Here is a 21,043-nt window from a genome sequence, read left to right as displayed (position 1 = left end):
TCATGGAAACCAGTAAGTGTATCTCTTTCATGTTTAGTGATGGGGACCTGCTCATATTTCCTGCACTTAACACAGTTTTGCATTTGTTACTCCCCCCCGCCCCCGAGAAACCTGAAATACTGTCTTTGATATGAGGAATGAATGAGTTAATTCAATTTTGAAAATGAAGAAATTGAAGAAGAGTAATGCTATGCCAATAGTTTACTGTTTTTTTTTTTTTAAATCAAGCAGCTACTAAAATATACTTAAACCTTGAGTCAGGTAACAATGTCCATAATTTATGCCACTGATCACAAATCCATGAATGCACAGCAGTGTTGTACTGGATTCTTTATTTTTAAAAAGTTAAATGGCAGTTTTCGGGAGAATAGTTTCTGATTTAATAATAAATTGAAATTTTTATTCTCCAATAAAATCAGTGGTATCTCAATTTAAATGGTTTATTTATTTATAAACCTCTCAAAATAAAAACTAATATAAATTACAAGGAAATTTAAAAAGTGAATGCATTGATAACAAAAACAAACAAAGACAAAGCCCAAGAAGAAATATACCAACCTGTTTCATTTGTCAGTAGTGCCACTTAGGAATTTCTTTCATCTGTAGTAAGACCCTCTTCCCTTCGCCTCCTCCTACCCACACACCCAAAGTAGTGGTTTAAAGCTACCAGTGTTTATTTTCACCTAAAAGAAAACAACACATAGGTAATCCAGGGTTGGTGTGGTGATTCCAGAGTCAACCTTAAGACCTGCTTCCTTCTGTCTTCTGTTTGGCTTCCATACACAGGGTCATTTCATAGACTAGGATGGCTTCTGCAGTGCCAGCTATCATGTCTGCGTACAGGCATGAGGAAAGGCAAAAGAGGGCTGAGTTGTCTTCTTAGTCAAAGACAACTCTATTATATCACATTAACCAGAACTTACAGAACCGCATCTAGCTACAAAGAGGTTGGGGACACACAAGTCTTTGTTCCAGACAGCAATATAACCAGTGTGATGTAATGCAATCAGAGTTCTGTTAGAACATGGGGAGAATGGATACGTGGGAGGAACATAAAGACTGCTACAATCACTAAGGCAATGTAGTGAAATTGTTTTATGCCTTTTTTCCTCACCAGAATCTACGGAGACCCTTCAACTAAGACCAGGAATATCCTTCTTCCCCTATTTGTAAGTCAAAAGTTCATTCTCTCAGCTTTCTTTTTGTTTTTAGGGCATAGGAAAGCAGTTTGAAATCTAAGTCAGATGCCAACCCCAGGACTGTGACTTGGAAGTGATGTGAAATTGACAATGTCTGTGTATAATCAATTTTTGTGAGGTTAACAGCAGGGGCATCAAACTTCTTGAGGCAGCAGTGGCACAGGTCCATGCTCAGAGTTGTCAGTGCAATTTGTGTGGTCTGTGTCCTGTACAGTGGCTGTGGTGTCACCCGTGGAACCATGCTGTGGACTACTTTGGGCAGTTATCCTGGGGCAGTAGCCTCCAGGTCTGGCTTTGTGGCAATTGCTTAGAATCAGAACTACCTAATATCCTTTTCTGCTTCAACTCTTAAGAAAGGGTTTCTGAGGCTTGTACCTGGATTAGTTTGCTAGGGTGGCTGTAACTAAGTACCACAAACTAGGTGGGTTAAACAACATAAATTTATTGCCTCAGAGGTCTGGAAGTGAGAAGTCCAAGATCAAAGTGTTGGCAGAGTTGGTTCCTTCTGAACGACCTTGACAGTGAGGGAAGGGTCTGTTCCAGGCCTCACTCTTTGGCTTATAAATGGCTGTCTTCATGTTCATATGATGTTCTCTCTATATTCAAGTCTGTGTCCAGATTTCCCCTTCTTATAAGGACACCAGTCATATTGGGTTACGACCCAACCTAATAATCTAATTTTAACTTGATTACTTCAGTGAAGTCCCTATCTCCAAATAAGGTTGTATTCTAAGGTTAACTGGGGTTAAGATTTTAACAAATAAATTTCAGGGGGACACAACTTAACCCATAACAATACATAAGAACCTTCACTGATGTAGGTGTGTGTTGGGACACCAGTTAGGGACATATTACCCCTAATATCAGTAGAAATACAGAAAACTTCTTCTCCCCCCTGCCTCCCCTCTTTCCTGTTGGTTTCAAAGCCAAAACTGCAGGGTTTCAAAGGTCAGGGATGAATGTAAAATAACTTTATTGATATTTTTTAAGGAAGGTCTTTATATATATAAAATGAATTTAGGCTATTTATAATCGACAATCACAATCCCCATTTAGTGGCTTCTGTTCCAATTGAGAGGAAGAGAAAGAATTTTGGTCAGTGCCACAGGATGAGTATTTTTTATCGTGACAGCTTTGGACACTGCCTGTGGTTCCTTAGGCCTGATGGGGCACAACTGTAGCTGTGAGGATTCCAGATGGCCATTGAGATCATGGACTCTGCAACTCAGCACATTCTCTCTGGCTCATCCTTGGTATCATTTCTTAAAAGATCACAGAACAAAAGAATATATATTTTTTCATGTATTTCAATGAAATATTAACAGTATATACACACACACTGCCTGCCTTAGATCTCTCCTGCCCTACTATAAACCTATTTTTGCCCACCCCTGTATGTAAATGGCTTGCTCATTGTCATGCTCGCCATCATTGATTATCATTTTCTGCATCCATTATTTTGTTAAGGGTTGCAAAACATTAATATCTGAATTCTCAAACTTCTTCATTTATTATCTGAAATCTACACTAATAAAAGAGAAACATGGTAATTGGCGTACGACCGCTACCCTTTTCATTGGCTAATCAGCGAGATACGCAAATTAACTGTCAGCCAAGATGGCAGCCGGCAGCCAGGCAGCTTGAAACTAACATGAGGCTTGCTTGCTTCAGTGACAGAGGATCCTTGGAGGAAACCAATGGCTGCAGGCCTCTGAGTGGGCAGTTTAAGAAACATTGTAACAAATACCTCCAGACTTCAGCCAGTAGATTTGCAACATTGTAAGCAAAGGCCAGAAACCTACTTTCAGCCGCGGAGGCCTAAGAGCTGGAGCCAAGCCTCAAGGTAAAGCTGGCCCAGAATAAAAAAAAAAAAAAAAAGAAAAAAAGGAGCGGTTGGGAACTTCAGTCACTCCCAGCCTGAAAACAGCCCTCAGCCCCTCACCCAGACTGGCCAGGCACCCCAGTGGGGACCCCCACCCTGATCCAGGACACCCTTCAGGGCAAACCAGCCGGCCCCACCCATGCACCAGGCCTCTACCCTATATAGTAAAAGGGTAATATGCCTCCCGGCACCAGGATCAGCGTGATGGGGCAGCGCCCAAACCCCCTGATCGCCCTGCGGCTCTGTGTGTGACAGGGGGCGGGGCCCCAACCCCCTGAGCAGCCCTACCCTGAGCGTGACCGAGGGTGGCATCGCAACCTCCCAATCTGCCCTGCTCTGTGCATGACGGGGCGGAGCCCCAACTCCCCAATCGGCCCTGCTCTGAGCCCGACCAGGGGCTGCACCTAGGGATTGGGCCTGCCCTCTGCCACCCGGGAGCAGGCCTAAGCCAGCAGGTCGTTATCTCCCGAGGGGTCCCAGACTTCGAGAGGGCACAGGCTGGGCTGAGGGACCCCCCCTCCCCCCCGAGTGCACAAATTTTTGTGCACCGGGCCTCTAGTATGTCTATAAAGCGGGGAGGCTTTCCTTGATCAACTATTTGTTGCTCTGAAGTACACATGACTGTCTTATGTGACTGCCTAAGTGGTCCCTGGTGTCAGAAGTCCTGTTCCATTTAATGTATCATGTACACTACCCAGTCTAACAGTACAGAAGCTTATCATAGGGACCAGCAACTAGTAAGCATCAGTATCATTATACAAATATGAATAACCAACATTTCTGAGTACATCCTATGTCCTGAGTGCTATGCTAAGCACTTTCCATCAACATCTTTAAAATCCTCTTAACAACCCTGAAAGGAAGATATTATTACTCATATTTTACAGATGAAGAAACTGAAGAATAGAAAGTTTACTCTAACTCATGGTTAGTAAGTAGCAGAGACAGAACCCAGTCAGTCTGGCTCTAGAGTCTACTCTCTCAACCACTAGAATATCTCATGATAACTTAATGATCCTCATGGAGAAGAGCAGATATGTAAAGGCAACCTTTTGGATGTGTGTGGTCAAGTCAAAATAGCCTAGGCTTTAAACTCAGAAGGACGTGGGAGGAATTCTGCTCTCTATTATTTACTGTGTGACCTAAGCAAGCTTCTTAACTTCTCTGAACTTTTCTCATTGGTAAAAAATAAATACTGAAATCTACCATATAGTGTTGTTATGATGGTTAAACCTAACAGGCTGTTTTGTGTCTGGCATTTAAAAATTTGTTTTTAAAAATCTATGCATGGTCAAAAATAAAAAGACAAACAACCCAAACACTGAATTGTACACTTTAAACGGGTGAATTGTATGGTATGTGAGTTATATCTCAACAAAGCTATTTAGCAAACAAGAATGTTTTAGTGTATGTGCATAAAGATTCATCTTTTTAACTTTACCTCATTTTTATGTTGTAATTATGTATGTATTTGAAAGGTTACCTGAATGTGAATCCCTACTGTAAAATGAAGGATACATAAAATTCAAGCTGCTTTCAGGAACCTGAAATGTATTGTCATTTGGTCTTGGACATGAGTGATGGTGTTGCATTTTAAAACAGGCAAACAGAGCTCTAGCCATTGTTGTTCAGTGGATAGAGCCTTGGTCTGCAGACTGAAGGGTCCCAGGTTCCATTCTGGTCAAAGGCACATGCCTGGGTTGTGGGCTTGGTTCCCAGTAGAGGGCGTGCAGGAGGCAGCAGACTGATGATTCTCTCTCATCATTGATGTTTCTATCTCCCCCTCTCCCTTCCTCTCAGAAATCAATAAAAAACAAAAAACAAAACAAAACAAAAAACACCAAAAAACCCCAAACATAAATAGCGATGACATTAGGGGAGTATACAGGATCCTATAGTGAACTTACTAATTGTTACTCAGACATGCTGGTTATGATCCTGAATTCAGTTTTCAGTTGTGACATAGCTAAATATTTTTATTACGTTGCCCTATTGCTATCACAACGACTCTTTCATGAACTCCCATCACTCACAGATTGTCCTGGGCTAGAAGGGATCTGCCAGGACAGCTTCCTCCTGTTAAGCACCTCTTTCTAAGAGTTGCAAATGGGTCACGGGTTAAAGGGAAATTCTGTGCCTTCTGAAGACAGATTTACAAGTCCTTTCTCCAGGATATGTGCCAGCCTGGGGAGAAAGGAGGGTTTTAGGTCTGGTGAGGAATGAAAAGATAGAAAAAAATGTTTGGCTCAGGGCTCACCACTGGGGCTGGTCCTAAGCTTAGTCAGCCAGGTCTCCTATTCCCCAAGGAGCCTATGTTTCCAGGTGGATTTAAAGAAATTAAGAAACAAAAAAGGAAATCCAGATGATTTTGGAACTATCTGTTTTCCCCCTCACTATTCTTTTGTTCAGTGTTCATATGTCATTTCTGGCTTCTCTGCTCCTCAGGGGCTAAAAGAGGCCATCACTGCCCTTTGCTTAGACAACTGTCCCAGCCTCAGCTCCAGGCTGATTTTTCAGTGTTTCAAAGGCCTTGGCAGCTTTCCCTGTACTTCAGGGTGGAGATTTAGAAGAGACTATCTATCTACACACACAGTTTGCATGTATACAAATATTTATCCTATGCTCGTGTTTTAACATAGAGTATGTATATTTTACACACACACACACACACACACACACACACACACACACAGAGCAGGAAATATTTTCATTGACTTAGTGGTTGTGAAGTTCTCTTTAACATACAAAAGAAGATACTTTTGTTTCTTTTGACTTCCCCCGCCAGGCCCCCCTCCCCCCTCCCCCCCCCCCCCCCCCGCCCGCCCAATTCAAATACCAAATTGTCCTTATTATTGCCCCAAGAGAGGGTGCATTCTTTGGGGGAGGGGGTGGGAGGCAGAGATAAAGAAGAAAGAAAGCCAGCTCTTCAAGGGGAAGGGAAAAAAACCGTCTGGGAATCTCAAGAACATCTTTATTTCGCCTTTTAACTCTCCGCCTTTCTGATTAAAGAGTTCAGACCCGCTCCCCCGCCCGCGTTCAATTATCCCCAGCATCTTTTCTCCGAAGCTGTCACCACCACTTGCTGAACCGCGGCCCCACCGCGAGCCAGTAGGCGGGTTCTTTTCCGTTTCGCTTTTCTTTCCTCAGTTTCTCCCGGCAAGCTTTATAAATCTCCCTTGGAGGAGGAGTGTCCAAGCGGGTGGAAGTCTGAACACAATGCAACCTGAGAATTTCTGTCACTCTCTGCATATGCTCCTAAGTGCTTTAATCCCAATTAGGGGCGGCTGACACACGGTCCTATTCATTCCCATCAGCTCTTGAATACATTTGCCTAAAAATGAACTTCACAAATAGAAGCGCTCCTAAATGTGCCCAACAGCAAGGAAAATCGAATTGAGTGCGGGCTCACTCGGCAGCGGCCGCAGAGGAGCGTTGAATGTGGAGGTGCCCCGAGACATTGCAATTCAGCAACACGCTCGCTGGACTTTTCTTTGCACCATGTCAACCGAAAGAGCCAAGAAATAAGTTGGGGAACTCCGGTTAAAAGGCAACTTGAGGGGGAACTCTGAATATATTTACGGAGCCGCTTCCAAGGAAGGACTTAAAAAGCAACAAAAAAGGCACCGCAAACCCACCGGCGGCGTCCGGGCGGCGTCCTAGAGGCGCGATTGGGACCTCCCGGCCGCGGTGCACCCACCGGCCTCGCAATTAAGGGGAAAATGGCCCGGCTGCCGGCGTGTCATCTGGTGGCGTTCCCAGAGCCCGTCGCTGCCGCCCCATTCAGGCCCGGCCTTAATGTCCCACCCGCGCCTCCGGGGCCTCGCAGCTGGTCCGCGCTGACCCGGTGGCCTTGCGGGCGCGGACACCCTGGTGGGGGTGGGGGGGATGCGGCCCGGGCCATCTCAGACCCCAACTCCGCCGTGTCTCCAGCCTCTCCCTCCTCCCCCGCTCCTGTCCCCCCCCCCCCCCCCCCCCCGCGGCCTCACCTGTAGTCCTAGATTCCAAGCATCTCCAACTCGGGGTACGGGATCTGCGCACCGCCAGAGTCAGGGCGGGGAGGTGAGAGGGGGAGAGGGGGTTGGTGACTCTCTAAACACTAGGGCCACAGCTGGGACACCCTGGGGACCTGAAGCAGTGGTTCTCAACCTTCCTAATGCCGCGACCCTTTAATACAGTGCCTCATGTTGTGGTGACCCCCAATTTCATTGTTACCAATTGAACATAATTAAAGCACAGTGATTAATCACAAAAACAATATGTAAGTCTAGATGTGTTTTCCGATGGTCTTAGGCGACCCCTGTGAAAGGGTCGTTGGATCCACAGGTTGAGAACCGCTGCCAAGAGCTTTGTATCCCAGAGGCCAGCAGCTCTGGCGAAAGGTGTTCCGAACCGAGCGGCTGATCGCAACCCCGAATTTCCTCCAGGCGGAGTCCCGCCAAGTCACAGGTGTGCCAGGCGGGCGGCAGGGGAGCCCGGCGCCTGGACGCACCCCGGCGCGCAGGGGCGGCCCCTAGCGCAGCCCGGCCTTCGGCGGCGCGGCGGCGGGAGGCGGCTGGGAGAGCCGCCAGGCTGCGGGCTGCTGCGCGGAGAATCCGGCCTCGCCAGGGGCAGCGGGTTCCGGGCCGCGAGTCCTGCCTGCGTGGTCCCGCGGTGCGCAGAGCAGGGACGGCCCCGAAACCGCTTCTCCCCGCGTCTCGGTGCAGAAGGGATTTCGCTCTAACGGGGCCTCCGGACGCCCATTTTAAGTCCATAAAAAGCCGAGTGGAATGTTTTGATTGAGTCTCAACATTGTCTTTGAATAAGGCGGAGACCATGTAATTAATGTGTCTTTTTAATAAGGGACAATACGGCCGTTCAAGCTATTTAATTTCATTTAATTTTCCATCCCATTTGCTGCACAGCCCGCTTTTACTTTTAACACCCAGCCTTTCACGGCCCATCTTGCTCCACTGGGCACATTAGATTGGTTTCACCCTTGCTTTTTAGGGGAGGAAAAATAAAAGAAAATGTGTTCCTTTCCTCCTTTGTGGACAATTTATTTCACTTGGGGAACTTCAACTCCGAGCCACAGGACAGAATAAAACTCGGCGAGCTGGTGTGAATGCCTCTGGCGCAGGCCCTTTCTTCTCTCGGGGCTGGGAACCAGCCACAATCGGCTATATTAATAAATAACTTTCCTCACAGTCGGCCTTTACATGGTCCTATTGATAAAATTGTTCGCGTGTCGTTCACGCTTTTTCACTCATTAAGGAGGTGCAGGGAGGAGCCCGAACCCAGGCTCCGCGCTCGCCCTTTCCCGCTCACAGCGCTGGTAATATAAACTGGGTGTCATCCCGGAGTCGCCAGGCCAGAGGTTAGAGGGACATGTTCATGGCTTAAATTTATTGGCCTCGACTCCTCCGCGGAGCGGTTTCCTCTCCGCCTCCCCTCCCCCGGCTTTTGCCATTCATGGGCCGCCGGATCAAAGGCTTCCTCCTCTCCGAGGCAGGCAGCCTCCGCGGCTGGCAGAGGGGCGCTGGGGAGGAAAAGCCAGGGGCATCTGGGCAGGGTGTGGCCGCAGGGTCGGAGGAACCGCAACTCGTGGCCACGCAGGCCCGCCAGCGGCTCTCTGCTTCGCCCCAGCAGCTGGGTCTGCACAGGCCGGCCAGCCATGTGTCCTGTAGGCCTGGCCGTTAAGCAAGCCACAAGTTTTGGAGCGTCCCGAACCCTTTCACTCTACCGATCATTGCTATTGACCTTCACAAGCTTAGTGGGCGGAGGCCCAGTGGTCGGTCCATCATCATTCCCATTTTAAGGATTAGGAGACTGAGGCTCTGAAGCAATTCAGGAAGGAAGAGTCCGGAGTGACAGCACAGACTTAATGACCCCAGTCTCGCGACCGTGTCCACTCTTGCGAACTCAGGTCTCACTCGGGCTTCTTTGAGGGCCTCATGGGACAAACTGCGGAGTTACAGGTGTCGCCACCTTGCGTCCTGACACCGTTGTTAGACAGTCATCGGGTCAGTAGCTTGAGTATCACACCTTCCTTGGGCAGGGGAGAGCCAGTGGGAGATTGCACGTGGGGCTGCTGGGAGTCCTCCCATTCGTGCAGCGGTTGGGCCAACGACACCAGGCCAGAGACCCAGAGGCACCCTGGCCTCGCCTGGAATTTTGCGTCAGGCTCAGTCCAAGTCCATAGGATTTGGGGAGCAGTGCCAGGGATTAGCAGAGCGTGGCAGGTGCGAGCAGAACTGTCGCAAATACCTGATGAACTCCATTACTCCTCTGTGTCTTATGAAAATAAATGTCCCCACACAAGTCGGAGTCTTCCCTAAGAGAAAACCAAGAGCACTCTGATTTAAGTCCGAAGTACCTGTTCTCCTAGGTCACGAACTGGGCTAAAGGCAGGGGTTTCTAACGCTCCCCTCAACCTCCTCCCTCCCACCTTTCATAGAGGGTGTTGTTGTTTTTAAAGAAAAGTTTGGTTTCTTGGTTCTCAGGAAATTAGAGCCAAGGACTTCTCCACTGTTTTAAACGTATAAGAAATCAGGATTTGGGGCAGTTGTTTAGCGTGTGTGTGGTGAGGGGGCATGATAAAAAAACAAACAACCCACACAGTGGGTAGAACCAGTGCGGTCAGCTTACGGGGTACCCGCAAAGCTGGGTCCCTGCGGCTGCTCCCGTTCTCCAGAGGAGTGCAGGTCCCATACCCGGGAGCAATGATGCACAGCTGACCTCTTCTCCCCAAACTGGGCCAAACGCTTCATATTTTGGGGTGAAACTGGACAGAGGGGACGATAAAGCTGTTCTAAATAGATGACTGGCCTGAACCCAATCCCCTGAAATGGTAATATGGTCGTTATTTAGAAAGTGTAGGTATTTTCTGGTGTTTTCCCATCAAGTACCTGCCTAATTTCTGTATGGCACACGCCAGAAATCAATAGAAGTTAACAAGTCCTCCAAACAGTCCCCATCTCTTTGTTTAATCTCCTTTACAATAAAGCCAAGGGGAGAGAATTAAGAATCTTTGAAGTAGACCAAGGCTCAAAGGAATCAGCCAAGTAGACTTAAAGTAGTCACTGATTTCCCAAAACTGGTTTGTCGGCGAACAATAAAAGGAAGCAAAATTTATGGAGAAATTATACAGTGGATTTGTCACTTAAAATATCGTAACTGTCTCTCGGACAATACCCCATGCTGAGGATTAATGGTCCCGCCGGACCTTTGATTCACCAGCGCCTTTTCTTCGCCCTTGACAAATTGGATTTTTAGGAATGGGAAGGTCGCCTGGACCATTGTGCGCCAGCCATTCAGAGGGCTCGATTATGCAGGAGGCTGAGGGAACCACTCCATGTGACCCTCTCGGGTGGGACTCTGCAGCTGCTCCGCCGCGCAACTCTCTCACCAAACTCCGCGCCCTTGCGCCGGCGGTGCCAAAAGGCGCCCGCCCAGATTGAAAAGGCGCGGCGCGGGCCCCGCAGCGTCACTCCGGGGGCGGAGGACGCACGTCGGGGCGCTGCTCCCCGGCTCGCGCGCCACTCGGGCTCTGTCACTCGAGCCCCGAGGAGGACCCGGAGCGCCCGAGCGCCTGCGGGGCGCGGCGGCAGCGATGCACGGAGCGGCCCGCGCGCCGGCCACCAGCGTGAGCGCTGATTGCTGCATCCCGGCCGGCCTGCGCCTGGGGCCGGTGCCGGGAACTTTCAAGCTGGGCAAGTACCTGTCAGACCGCAGGGAACCCGGGCCCAAGAAAAAGGTATTAGCCATTCTGACCTTGGACCATTGTCCTTCGCAGCCCTGTTCTCTGGCCTCGGAAACGGGAAGATGAGAAAGGGGTGATTGAGTTGTTCGTTACCTGCCAACGGTGCCAGGTGGAAGGGGACTCAGATCGTTGCCCGAAAGTCGCATTAACTGAGCGCTGATCCGGGGCCGGGCTGCGGGAAGGGGACGTGGCGCAGAGGAGCCAGCCCCGGGTGGGGGGCCAGGGGCTTTTTGCGTGCCGGGACCACTCGGAACCCGTAGTTCCCCGTAGCTCTGCGGGCTCACCAGGGGCGCGGATGTCCCGGCCTCTTTCCGCAGATGCTCCCCCCCCCCACCCCCCAGCCAGCTTAGGGCGTTGAGGACTTTTATTACCTCTTTTCTTCAATGTGCTTATTTGAGGCTTACATTTACCTTAGCATAATCTAATCTCACTTCCGAAATAAATGATCCTTAGGAAACTCTCAGCTCCTAGAACCCCCCACATTTCTCTCCCCGCGGATGTCTGCTGTGGGCTTGGGGTAAATGGATGGAGGGCTAGCTTTGACGCGGGCTCTGAGCGCCCACCGCGCGGGGCACCGGGTTCGGGCGCCTGCAGCCGGACTCTGAGAGCCCAGGGCCACAACTGGGAGGTGCCAAGGCGAACCCGCCAGCTTTCACTCCCCAATCAACATCGCAAAAGCTGACCAGAGAGGGGTTTTCAAGGCCCGTGCCCGCCCTCAGGCGTCCCAGCCAGCGCAGCTCTGAGAACAGCCGCCTGGAAGGGAAGGTGGTGGTGGTGGTGGTGGTGGTGGTGGTGGTGGTGGTGTGTGTGTGAGTGTGTGTGCTGTGTGGGGGTGTGCTGTGTGGGGGTGGGGTGGGGTGGGGTAGGACCCTAGCTTTGCTTGCCGCTGCCTGGAGCTTCCTTGTAAGACATTTCTCAGGTGCTCAGCCAGCGGGACGCGCATCTGGCTGCTCACCCGTCATCCTCTCCTCCTCGGTCTGAAGCCGGGTTTGCCGCGCACGACTCCTTTAACTGCGCTGTCATTGCTTTTCAATGGTTAGCCTCTCTGTTCAAACGTTTTCGCTGCTTGGGTCGCCGGCACCTCCGTGCAGTGCAGGGAGAATGGGGGTAGGCTGGATTGGGAGGGGCTGGGGGACACTCTGGGTTCTGGCACTGACTTCCAAACATCACTACCTGGTAATTGGGCTGCTCTCAGAACCGCGAGAGGGAAAGCTAGAGGGGAGTGGGGGTGTCTTGGTACGGGATGCGCCCAGGCGCTCAGGAGAGGATGCTCTCACCCCTAGTGTTGGCAAGGTGGGGCGAGAGGGGGACTGCTATAGGAGTCAGCCCCCCCTCTACCTTCTCTCCCACGCACAGGTCCTAGGTAATTACCCTCCTCCCAGCAGCTCACAGCGATCTGGCCAAGGCGACCACAACCATCTTCCCGAATCGGGTGGGTGGGGTGGAGGATGAACTCTCCATCTGGGCTGTGGGCCTGGCTGTGGCGCGGGAAGAACGACCACTGCTTGTGTTGCAGGTGCGCATGGTGAGAGGGGAGCTGGTGGACGAATCGGGGGGCTCCCCTCTGGAGTGGATAGGGTTAATCCGGGCAGCCAGGAACCCCCAGGAACAGACTCTGGAAGCTATTGCAGACTTACCCGGAGGACAGGTACTGCGGGCTTCCCACTGCCAATTCTATCCACCTGACCGCCATCAAACTTAAGAGCAAAGCGCTTTAGCTCCCACTCTCTGAAACGTCCCAGGTAGATACTGTTATTTTCCCCGGTTGAAGAATGAGGGAAGTGCGATTCAGAGAGGTCCAATCGTTTTTTCCAAGGCCACACAGCATCTGAGCCGGGATTCGAACCTGTCCTGCCAGTTGTTTTTTGACCAATTACCTAGCAAATGACAGCAAGCTGTCCTGTTCCTTGCGTCCCAGATCTTCTACCGAGCGTTGAGAGACGTCCAGCCAGGGGAGGAGCTGACCGTGTGGTATTCCAACTCTTTGGCTCAGTGGTTTGACATCCCCACAATTGCAACTCCGACACACGACGAGAAAGGTATGCCTCTGAGAGGGCCTTCAGGACAGATCGGGTGGGCGAGAGTCCAGCTCTCCCTGGTGTTTGGGAAACCTCCGCTGACTTGAAAAGCCTTTCTCTTGCTCTGTGTAAAACATGAACTTCATGGGGATCATCCTTCCCTATTGCATAACCAAATAGACAACTATTTACTCAATTAAGAATCAGTAGCCCCAGTTGGTTTGGCTCAGTGGATAGATTGTCCACCCTCAGACTGTAGGGTCCCGGGTTTGATTCTGACCAAGAGCACAGGTACCTGGGTTGCAGACTCAGTCTCTGGCCCCAGTTGGGCGCATGCAGAAGGCAACCAATCCATGTGTCTCTCACATCGATGTTTCTCTCTCTGTCTCTGCACCTTCCTTCCACTCTCTCTAAAAATCAATGGAAACATATCCTCGGGTAAGGGTTAAACAAACAAACAAACAAACAAACAATACTCAATAAAGAAGCTGTAATATATTATTAGGGTGATAACATCATGAGCTCCAGAAAGCACAACAAACCTGAAATGCTTTTAGAAGGTGGAAGGCCTCTCTTCTCCACTGGTTTGAAGGAGAGTAATGTACTTCTACAGCATTTTAGAAGCATTACGGTACTTACGGCTGGTCAGTTGGCAGGTACTGAGGCCCTTCCATTTAAATGGTATTTATGCACTTTCCTCTCCCTACTTAAGTCGAATTTGGGATGTATCCCAGTTTCTTCTAAGATTTATTTGATCCCTTCCAAAGCCAAGAGTGGATTTATGCAAATTAAGGTGCAGTAACTAAAGAGAAAAACATTTCAAAACTTCCCCCAAACACTGAAGAGCACTTCCTGTGGAAAAAGCTGGGAGGTGCTAAAGTAGTTAAGATCCAGAAACTCCCTTTTAATGCTTCCATGACTTTTTTTCTTGCTAATTGTTTATCTGTAATTTCCCCTAAAGACACAGTTAATACTTAAAGTCAATGTAATAAATGCTGTGAAATATTTTAGCATGCTTTTCTCCTGAATTGTCTGCTCAATCTTGGATCTTTACAAATAGGGTTAAAGAAATGAATCTGAATGTGGGAATTAAGAAACACTTCATGAACAAGGCAGAATAAGTTTATCCAAACAATGAATTGCTTCACTTCAGAGTATCTCTGTCTTCTGTAAATTAATTCTATTGATTTTTTTGGTGGGTAAATTTGTATGTACAGTATTCGTAAAAATTATTCTCAAGCAGTTTGTTACTTGCATCACATTATATTAAATTATCTTGTCAACTTCTTCCTGTAAAAGAGAAACATGACCAAAGTCCTATAGTGGAGAACTTAAAAATCTGCAACTACAGAACAATTCTGAGGGCTACTGGCCTTTAGGGGCCATGTATTTCTGCACAGAACACCCTTCCTCAGGCACCCTCAAATAGTATAAAGACAACTTGTTTGAGTGTTGGCCCCCGTGCTTTCATTTCAGCCAATAGAGCTTATAAATGTCATATAGTAACAAATGTCAAAACAGATACCATTTTCCTTTGGGGAAATGTATGGGTTATATTGAATCCCGACTTCCTTCCTTTGAGATGCTTGAAGTCTTGACAACCTTAGGGTTCCATGAAGGAGAGAGAGAAGGTGAGGTCACTTATGAGTACGTTTGGTACTTTTGGCATAGGTTGGATTTCAGAGTCCAGAGAACATATCAGTTGGTTAGGATCAACTGAAAAAGAAATATATTGAAACTGAAAACATACATTTGCTTATGTTTTAAAAAGAGGAAAACTTAAGTAGGGATGGCTGCTATTCTTCCATTATTCACTAATTCTGGTGAATTTCAGTTCCACAGTAAGATTAAAGAAAACTGACCCTTCGTTTTAGGAACAAAGCTTACTTGGCTTTGCATTGAGCTGAGTCATTCTGGGCAGCTTCTGAAAACTTTAAAAAGTGGTGAGGAGCCCTAACCGGTTTGGCTAAGTGGGTAGAGCATCAGCCTGCGGACTGAAAGGTCCCAGGTTCGATTCTGATCAAGGGCATGTACCTTGGTTGCGGGCATATCCCCAGTAGGAGGTGTGCGCACCCAGTAGGAGGTGTGCAGGAGGCAGCCGATCGAAGCTTCTAACTCTCTATCTCTGTCCCTTCCTCTCTGTAAGAAATCAATAAAATACATATTTTTTTAAAAAAAGTGGTGAGGAAAGGGAGGTTCTGAATTTAAGAGAAGGGAGTTACTTAAAAGATTAAATCAACATACCTACCAAGAGAACCCAGGTCTCTTCTCTCTCTCCTTCAAGATTTATTTTACATGGTTGTTCACGACAAGGTAACAGAAATATTGAAATAATCTTATCCAAGTCTTTATCCTATCCAACTGGGATAGGATCTGATAGGCAATCCTCCCCCTCCCTTTTTCTTTCTGCTCTCCCTGTGGCTTCAGCTGGAATAAACTGCTTCTTACATCTGGGGGTTACTACTTGCTTTAGGCAAAGCCAGAAGTAAAATACACGAAGGGATGAAGATCTGTACATTTTTCCCATTGTTGTTGTGCAGTAATGTTTTAGAAAGTTGCGCTTCTAACTGCATGGAGGGAAAATTTAGCTCTTCTATTAAATTTAATGAGACTGACATTTACTTTGTATACTTCCTTGTGGTTCAACTAACTGCCTTTTCACATCAATCCTTCCCTTCAGTATTATCAATCAATGTTATTACCAATAACATTTAAAAAGACACCGAATTGCAGATCACTGCTCTCTATACAGATGTAACATGACCTTTTGGAGTGAATATTAGCTTCCACCATGGGGTCAGAATCTGTTTCATACACGTATCTCTTGATTGTGTTCACAGGCCCTGCGATAAAATAAAAAACAACGAATGTTCATAATATTAAATACACAAAAAATATTTAACAAGGAAACATGTACACAGATCCTAGTAGGCAATTGTGCACTTACTAAAAGACTTTATTAGGCTTGGATTTGTGCAGCTATCTAGGAATTAATTAATTAAAAAACTGACAACATAATGCAACATTATCCTTCAGTTTTTAGAACATCAGGACATGGGACTTTTTCTTTTCTCCCATCAAATTAAGTGGGGTTAAAGAGGAAATAAAGATACAAATAATTTAGAAGAATAGTGAATCATAGTCCCTATGTGGTCCTTCAGTTGGTCACGCTCCAGGAAAACCTCAGGCAAAGTGTTTAAGGCTGGGAGGGGGTGGAAAGAGTGGGCAGTGGACATAAAAGACATTGTTCTATGAAAAGGGATGATTACATATGGCCCATACATACAGGATATTGTCTCGCCTGGTAATGAGGCGCTCACGACCATTAGATTGTCCTTTGTTTAGTTTATCCAAACTCCTTGACATACGCCACCTATTCTGCAAACGCCAACAGATGGGCCCAGGCACAGCACAGCCTCAACACTTGATTTAAAGCAACAGCTGCTCTCTGCTCTGTCTCTTTCCTGGCCTGTCTGCCTGAGCTCTGCTCTCCCAGCGAAGATTTGCTCCGATGGCCCGGAGAAAGCTTTCGTTGGAAACGCCCAGATCACCTCTCTTGGCCTCTCAGTAGTTCCAGAGGATGACGATGATGACAAAGTTGGCCATTTAGGGTTTCTTGGGGACCTTGCTATAGTGGGGCTAACGAGCTTAATTTTCTCGGGGACCCAAGAATACTGCTTCCCCCCATACCGCTGGTCAAAACCTGGGCTTTGCTTTGGGTGCGCTGGCGCTTTCTATCTTGCTTGTTCGCCTCTCACAGGGTCGCTTTTCTCCTCTTTCTCGCCCAGGGGAGGAGCGCTACATTTGCTGGTATTGCTGGAGGACGTTCAGGTACCCCAACAGCCTTAAGGCGCACCTGCGTTTCCACTGCGTGCTCAGCAGCAGCGCAGGCCGCGCCTACCTGCACCAGGAGCACGCGCCTCGCCAAGGCGCTGCCCCGGCCGCAGATGGCCTTTGCCTCCCTCCGAAACACCCAGTGCCCGACTTCGTCGGGGCCGCCATGGCGGGCACTCTGCGGCCCCATCCGCAGGCACCACCGCCTGTCCAGGCCTGCGGAGCGAGGGAGAGCATCAAGCGCGAGGCCACTTCTGCGCTCTCGGTCACCTCCCCGACCCCCGCCAAGTGGGGGCTGTCCAAAAAGAGCAAGGAGCAGCCGGACCGCGCCCTGGACACGAGCGGGCCCCCCCGGGGACAAGGCCACTTCCTGGGCATCATGGGAGGCTCTCCAGCGGGGGGCGGCGGCCTGGCCTTCTACCCTGGCGTGCGCTCGGCTTTCAGGCCGGCCTCTTTGGCCAGGACCACCGCGACCGCTCTTGGCGACGCCTACCGGGAGGAGGGCGGTGGCAAATCCGGTGCTGGTTTGCTGGGAGGGGGGCGGGCGGGAGGGCGTCCCGGAAGCCGGGAGAACCCGGCGGCGGGAGGTTTGGGCCATCACCATCACCACCACGCTCATCACCACCACCACCCGAAGTGCCTGCTCGCGGGGGACCCGCCGCTGCCGCCCCCGCCCGGTTTGCCCTGTTCCGAGGCCCTGCGCATCCCACTGCTCCCCGGGCCCCGGGAAGAGGCGTCTGCCTTCAAGCACGTGGAGCGCGCCCTGCCCGCCGCCGCCGCGCTGCCAGGAGCAAGATGCGCGCAGCTGCCCCCAGCGACGGGCGTGCACCTCGAGCGCTGCGCGCTGCCGGCCCTGGGCGCGAGCGGGCTCAAAGCCTACCCCGGGAGCGAGTGCAGCCACCTGCCCGCCGTCATGCCCGCTTTCACCGTCTACAACGGGGAGCTACTGTATGGCTCACCGGCCGCTGCGGCTTATTACCCGCTCAAACTGCACTTCGGGGGGCTGCTCAAGTATCCGGAGTCCATCTCCTACTTCAGCGGGCCCGCAGCGGCGGCGGCGGCGGCCACCCTAAGCCCCGCCGAGCTGGGCTCCCTGGCCAGCATCGACCGGGAGATTGCCATGCACACGCACCAGCTCTCCGAGATGGCGGCTGGGAAAGGCCGCGGCCGCCTGGACGTAGGCACACTGCCACCCGCCGTCGTGGCGTCGGGTGGCGCGGGGGGTGGCGGCGGCGGGGGAGGCGGCGCGGGCAAGCCCAAGACAGGCCACCTGTGCCTGTACTGCGGCAAGTTGTACTCGCGCAAGTACGGGCTCAAGATCCACATGCGGACGCACACTGGCTACAAGCCGCTCAAGTGCAAAGTGTGCCTGCGGCCCTTTGGCGACCCCAGCAATCTCAACAAGCACATCCGGCTGCACGCCGAAGGCAACACGCCCTACCGCTGCGAGTTCTGCGGCAAGGTGCTGGTGCGCCGCCGGGACCTGGAGCGCCACGTCAAGTCCCGCCACCCCAGCCAGAACCTGCTCGCCAAGGCGGGCGACGGGCCGGGCGCGGAGCCGGTCTACCCCCTGGACCTGGGGGAGTCCAAGAGCGACAACGACAGCGACGTGGACGTCTGCTTCGCGGACGACCAGAGCGACCCTGAGGCTGGGGGTGGCGGTGAGCGCGTCTCCTAACCAGTCTTCCGGGAAAAGTGTGTGTTTGGATCGTGGACAGAGAGAAGTGGGGGTTCTATTTTGGGGGGAGAACTCCTGGTGGTGAGAAGCAGGATCTGGTTGACAAAGTCGTTTTTTTCAAAGGTTTGAGGTGGCTTAAAGAAACCTGGCTACCTGGGTAGCCTTCGGCGCTGGGTGCCGTAGCGCTCCAGGCCTCTGGACTCAGCCCGGTCCAATTGCTCTCGAGGTTCAGGATCACATCAAAGTGAAAGTCACTGCACCCTTGAGGGCGCCGACTTTAACTGCCACGTACTTTAAAATTGTTTTCCCCCCCTGTGCCCTTTGAAACGATGTTTTTTGTGTGTTAGCATTTCACTGCATAGGCAGAAGAGTAGTAACAATTGGGTAGATGTGGCATTCATACACTTGTTTCCATTTCATCTGTTCTGTCAAACACTTCTTGGAGCATTGAATATATATTGGTAGCAGGGGTACAAATTGGTAAAGTTGCAATTATTTATAAGAGAATAATGACCAATGTAAAATATCTAAAGCATGCATTTAAGAGCATGCAATGTATAATTTTAAAGAAAATCTCCTATTTGATAGAGTACAAATGTGATGTGTGTTGTTTTGTAATGAATGATGTACGGTGGACTCAGTATTTTGTCTTGGTTCAAGTTTGTGCAATCTTTAATAAAAATAAAGATACAAATGAGAGTTGTTCACATAATGATTTCAGCAGATTCTTTAAAGAAATAGTTTAGGTTGCAGACAATTTTCAAGGAGATGCCATAATTAAACAAATCATACAACACTTGAATACTTTGATTATTCATAGAATAAATGTTAAGTAGTGTTGCAATAGGGAAATATATCATTTTCAATATGTACATTTCACAGGCTCCCAGATAGCAAGTAGGAGAATTGTTTTCTGAAACCATTTTTAATCATGTTAAACATCTTTATGTTTATGGGAAGAAGCTAATGACCTTCAGAAACACACACATTTCTTGTCAAAAAGAATTATGAAACTGTAGAATCATTATTTTTTGTTATGTACCATTTTGACAGAACTTTCATCGGGAAGCAAAACAAAACAAAACAAACAAAAGGAAACTTGCTATTATGATTCACACACTTTGATAGTCATACAACAAATACTAATGGAGGAGGATCTATTTTTATTGGAGGCGCTAATCTGTTTGCTCTATGTAGGTTTCTTTCCCCCCATGTACTCCTTCCAATAATCTCATGCTGTGGTAAAGGTTCTATTTTACAGAAGCGAAAATATACTCTTCAAGGTCCCTGGGAGGCCCATAGTTAGAATAGCAAAGTTAGAAGCAGTGACTTTCTCTAAGGACATAAAAATCAATGCTAGCTAATGGAAGGCTATCCATTATATAATTCTGTGAGTTAAAATTGGAAAGTACTCTTTCCTCTTTCTCCCCTCTCCCACCTCCTCTTCACACACTGGGGGAGGATTGCTCTGCAGTTGTATAGGAAGTGTAGGACTTGCCATTCCCTCAGCTAAGGACAGGATGTATACTAAGAGCCCAGTCTGCAGTGCTCTTGCCAGAGGATGGTGGGAAGATTCTAATAAGTCATGGGAGGTTCTGAATATGCTCCCTGATGATTTAAGTCATTAAAAAATGCCCTGTATTTTTGGAATCTAGAGTAGGGCAGCAGTCTTCACCCTACTATCTCTCAGCTGGGAACATGGGCTCAGTCATTGGGTGGCTGACAGGGACTTTTTCTGACTCATCACAGCAGGAAGCATGGATTGGGAGGAGGGCATCTGACTTGGTGGTGAGAAAACTTTTGCTGGAAATTAGTGTGTGCATGTGTGAGTGTGTGTGCGCGTGCACGTGCACACGCACACGCACACACGTGTCAGCTAACCAGAAAATATTTTCCTTTGTAAAAGGAAGCCTAAAGAGAAACAAAAATATGTGGATTAGCATGTACTTATGGTGACAATAATATGACATTTATTGAGGACCTATTTTGTTCCAGATCCTTACGCTATTTGCAATTCTTTCTTCTCCACAGATGATTATTGTGGGCTTGTCCCTCCACTTTCAATGATGGCCCTGCCACATAGAGCGAGGTGAACCCCAGCATCTGTCTGTTCGGCCTGGGTTCCAGGGACCAGGGCTTCTCACCACATGCTTAGTATCATGATCCTGCCCTTTGAAGCCATCATTACTTAAAACCAAATCTACCAATTTAGAGAAATATTGGAAAACTTTTCTGAAGTCAGATCGTGTTAGTCATCAGGGAAAGTGGGAAAGGCTGCCCAGATTTGAAACATAGGAACATTTTTTTTTTATGCTTCACGAGTTTGTGTGTCATCCTTGTGTAGAGGGCATGCTAATCTTCTCTGTACCACCCCAATTTTAGTATATGTGCTGCTGAAGTGAGCACAGGAAAAGTTTTTATCAGCTATGAAAATCATGCTTTCTTTCCCACTTCCTAGCTTAGTACTAAGTCCTATAATTCTTGTGTGGAAATAGACTTTAAAGAAATACATTAAAACTAAATGTATTTAGTGAAAGGAAAGGAAATACATTTAGATTGATCAAGACTTAATAAAACAAACACCCTCTAGCCTTCTGTTTTCCCCTTTATAAATTGAAACTTGTATGTTATAAAAAATGAAAATTGAACATAGGTTTAAAAGACTCTTAATCACAAGTCATTTGTAATTCTCCA

General features: G+C 48.7%; 1 protein-coding gene and 1 non-coding gene across 2 annotated transcripts; one reads left to right on the top strand and one right to left on the bottom strand.

Annotated features, from left to right (window-relative positions):
- The first annotated feature begins 10,669 nt into the window (after positions 1-10,669).
- On the top strand, positions 10,670-18,349 carry PRDM13 (PR/SET domain 13). The gene is made up of 4 exons (XM_059699763.1): positions 10,670-10,813; positions 12,336-12,467; positions 12,738-12,858; positions 16,626-18,349. The coding sequence occupies exons 1-4, from the start codon at positions 10,670-10,672 to the stop codon at positions 18,347-18,349; spliced, it is 2,121 nt and encodes a 706-aa protein (XP_059555746.1).
- A 2,299-nt stretch (positions 18,350-20,648) lies between these two features.
- Positions 20,649-20,755, bottom strand: LOC132237754 (U6 spliceosomal RNA). Its single transcript, XR_009453597.1, has one exon. It is a non-coding gene; the product is annotated as a U6 spliceosomal RNA (small nuclear RNA).
- Positions 20,756-21,043: the final 288 nt, after the last annotated feature.

Source organism: Myotis daubentonii, chromosome 6, assembly GCF_963259705.1.
Source record: "Myotis daubentonii chromosome 6, mMyoDau2.1, whole genome shotgun sequence".
NCBI lineage: Eukaryota > Metazoa > Chordata > Mammalia > Chiroptera > Vespertilionidae > Myotis > Myotis daubentonii.
The sequence above is the reverse complement of the archived record's forward strand: the minus strand, read 5'-3'. Positions and strand labels throughout refer to the sequence as shown.

What these genes read in the sequence shown, in the direction of transcription:
- PRDM13 (XM_059699763.1), top strand. Translation starts at nt 10,670, where the DNA reads ATGCACGGAGCGGCCCGCGCGCCGGCCACCAGCGTGAGCGCTGATTGC. An exon ending in AACCCGGGCCCAAGAAAAAG is followed by an intron (nt 10,814 to 12,335) that starts GTATTAGCCATT and finishes CTTGTGTTGCAG; the next exon opens with GTGCGCATGGTGAGAGGGGA. An exon ending in TCCGACACACGACGAGAAAG is followed by an intron (nt 12,859 to 16,625) that starts GTATGCCTCTGA and finishes TTTCTCGCCCAG; the next exon opens with GGGAGGAGCGCTACATTTGC.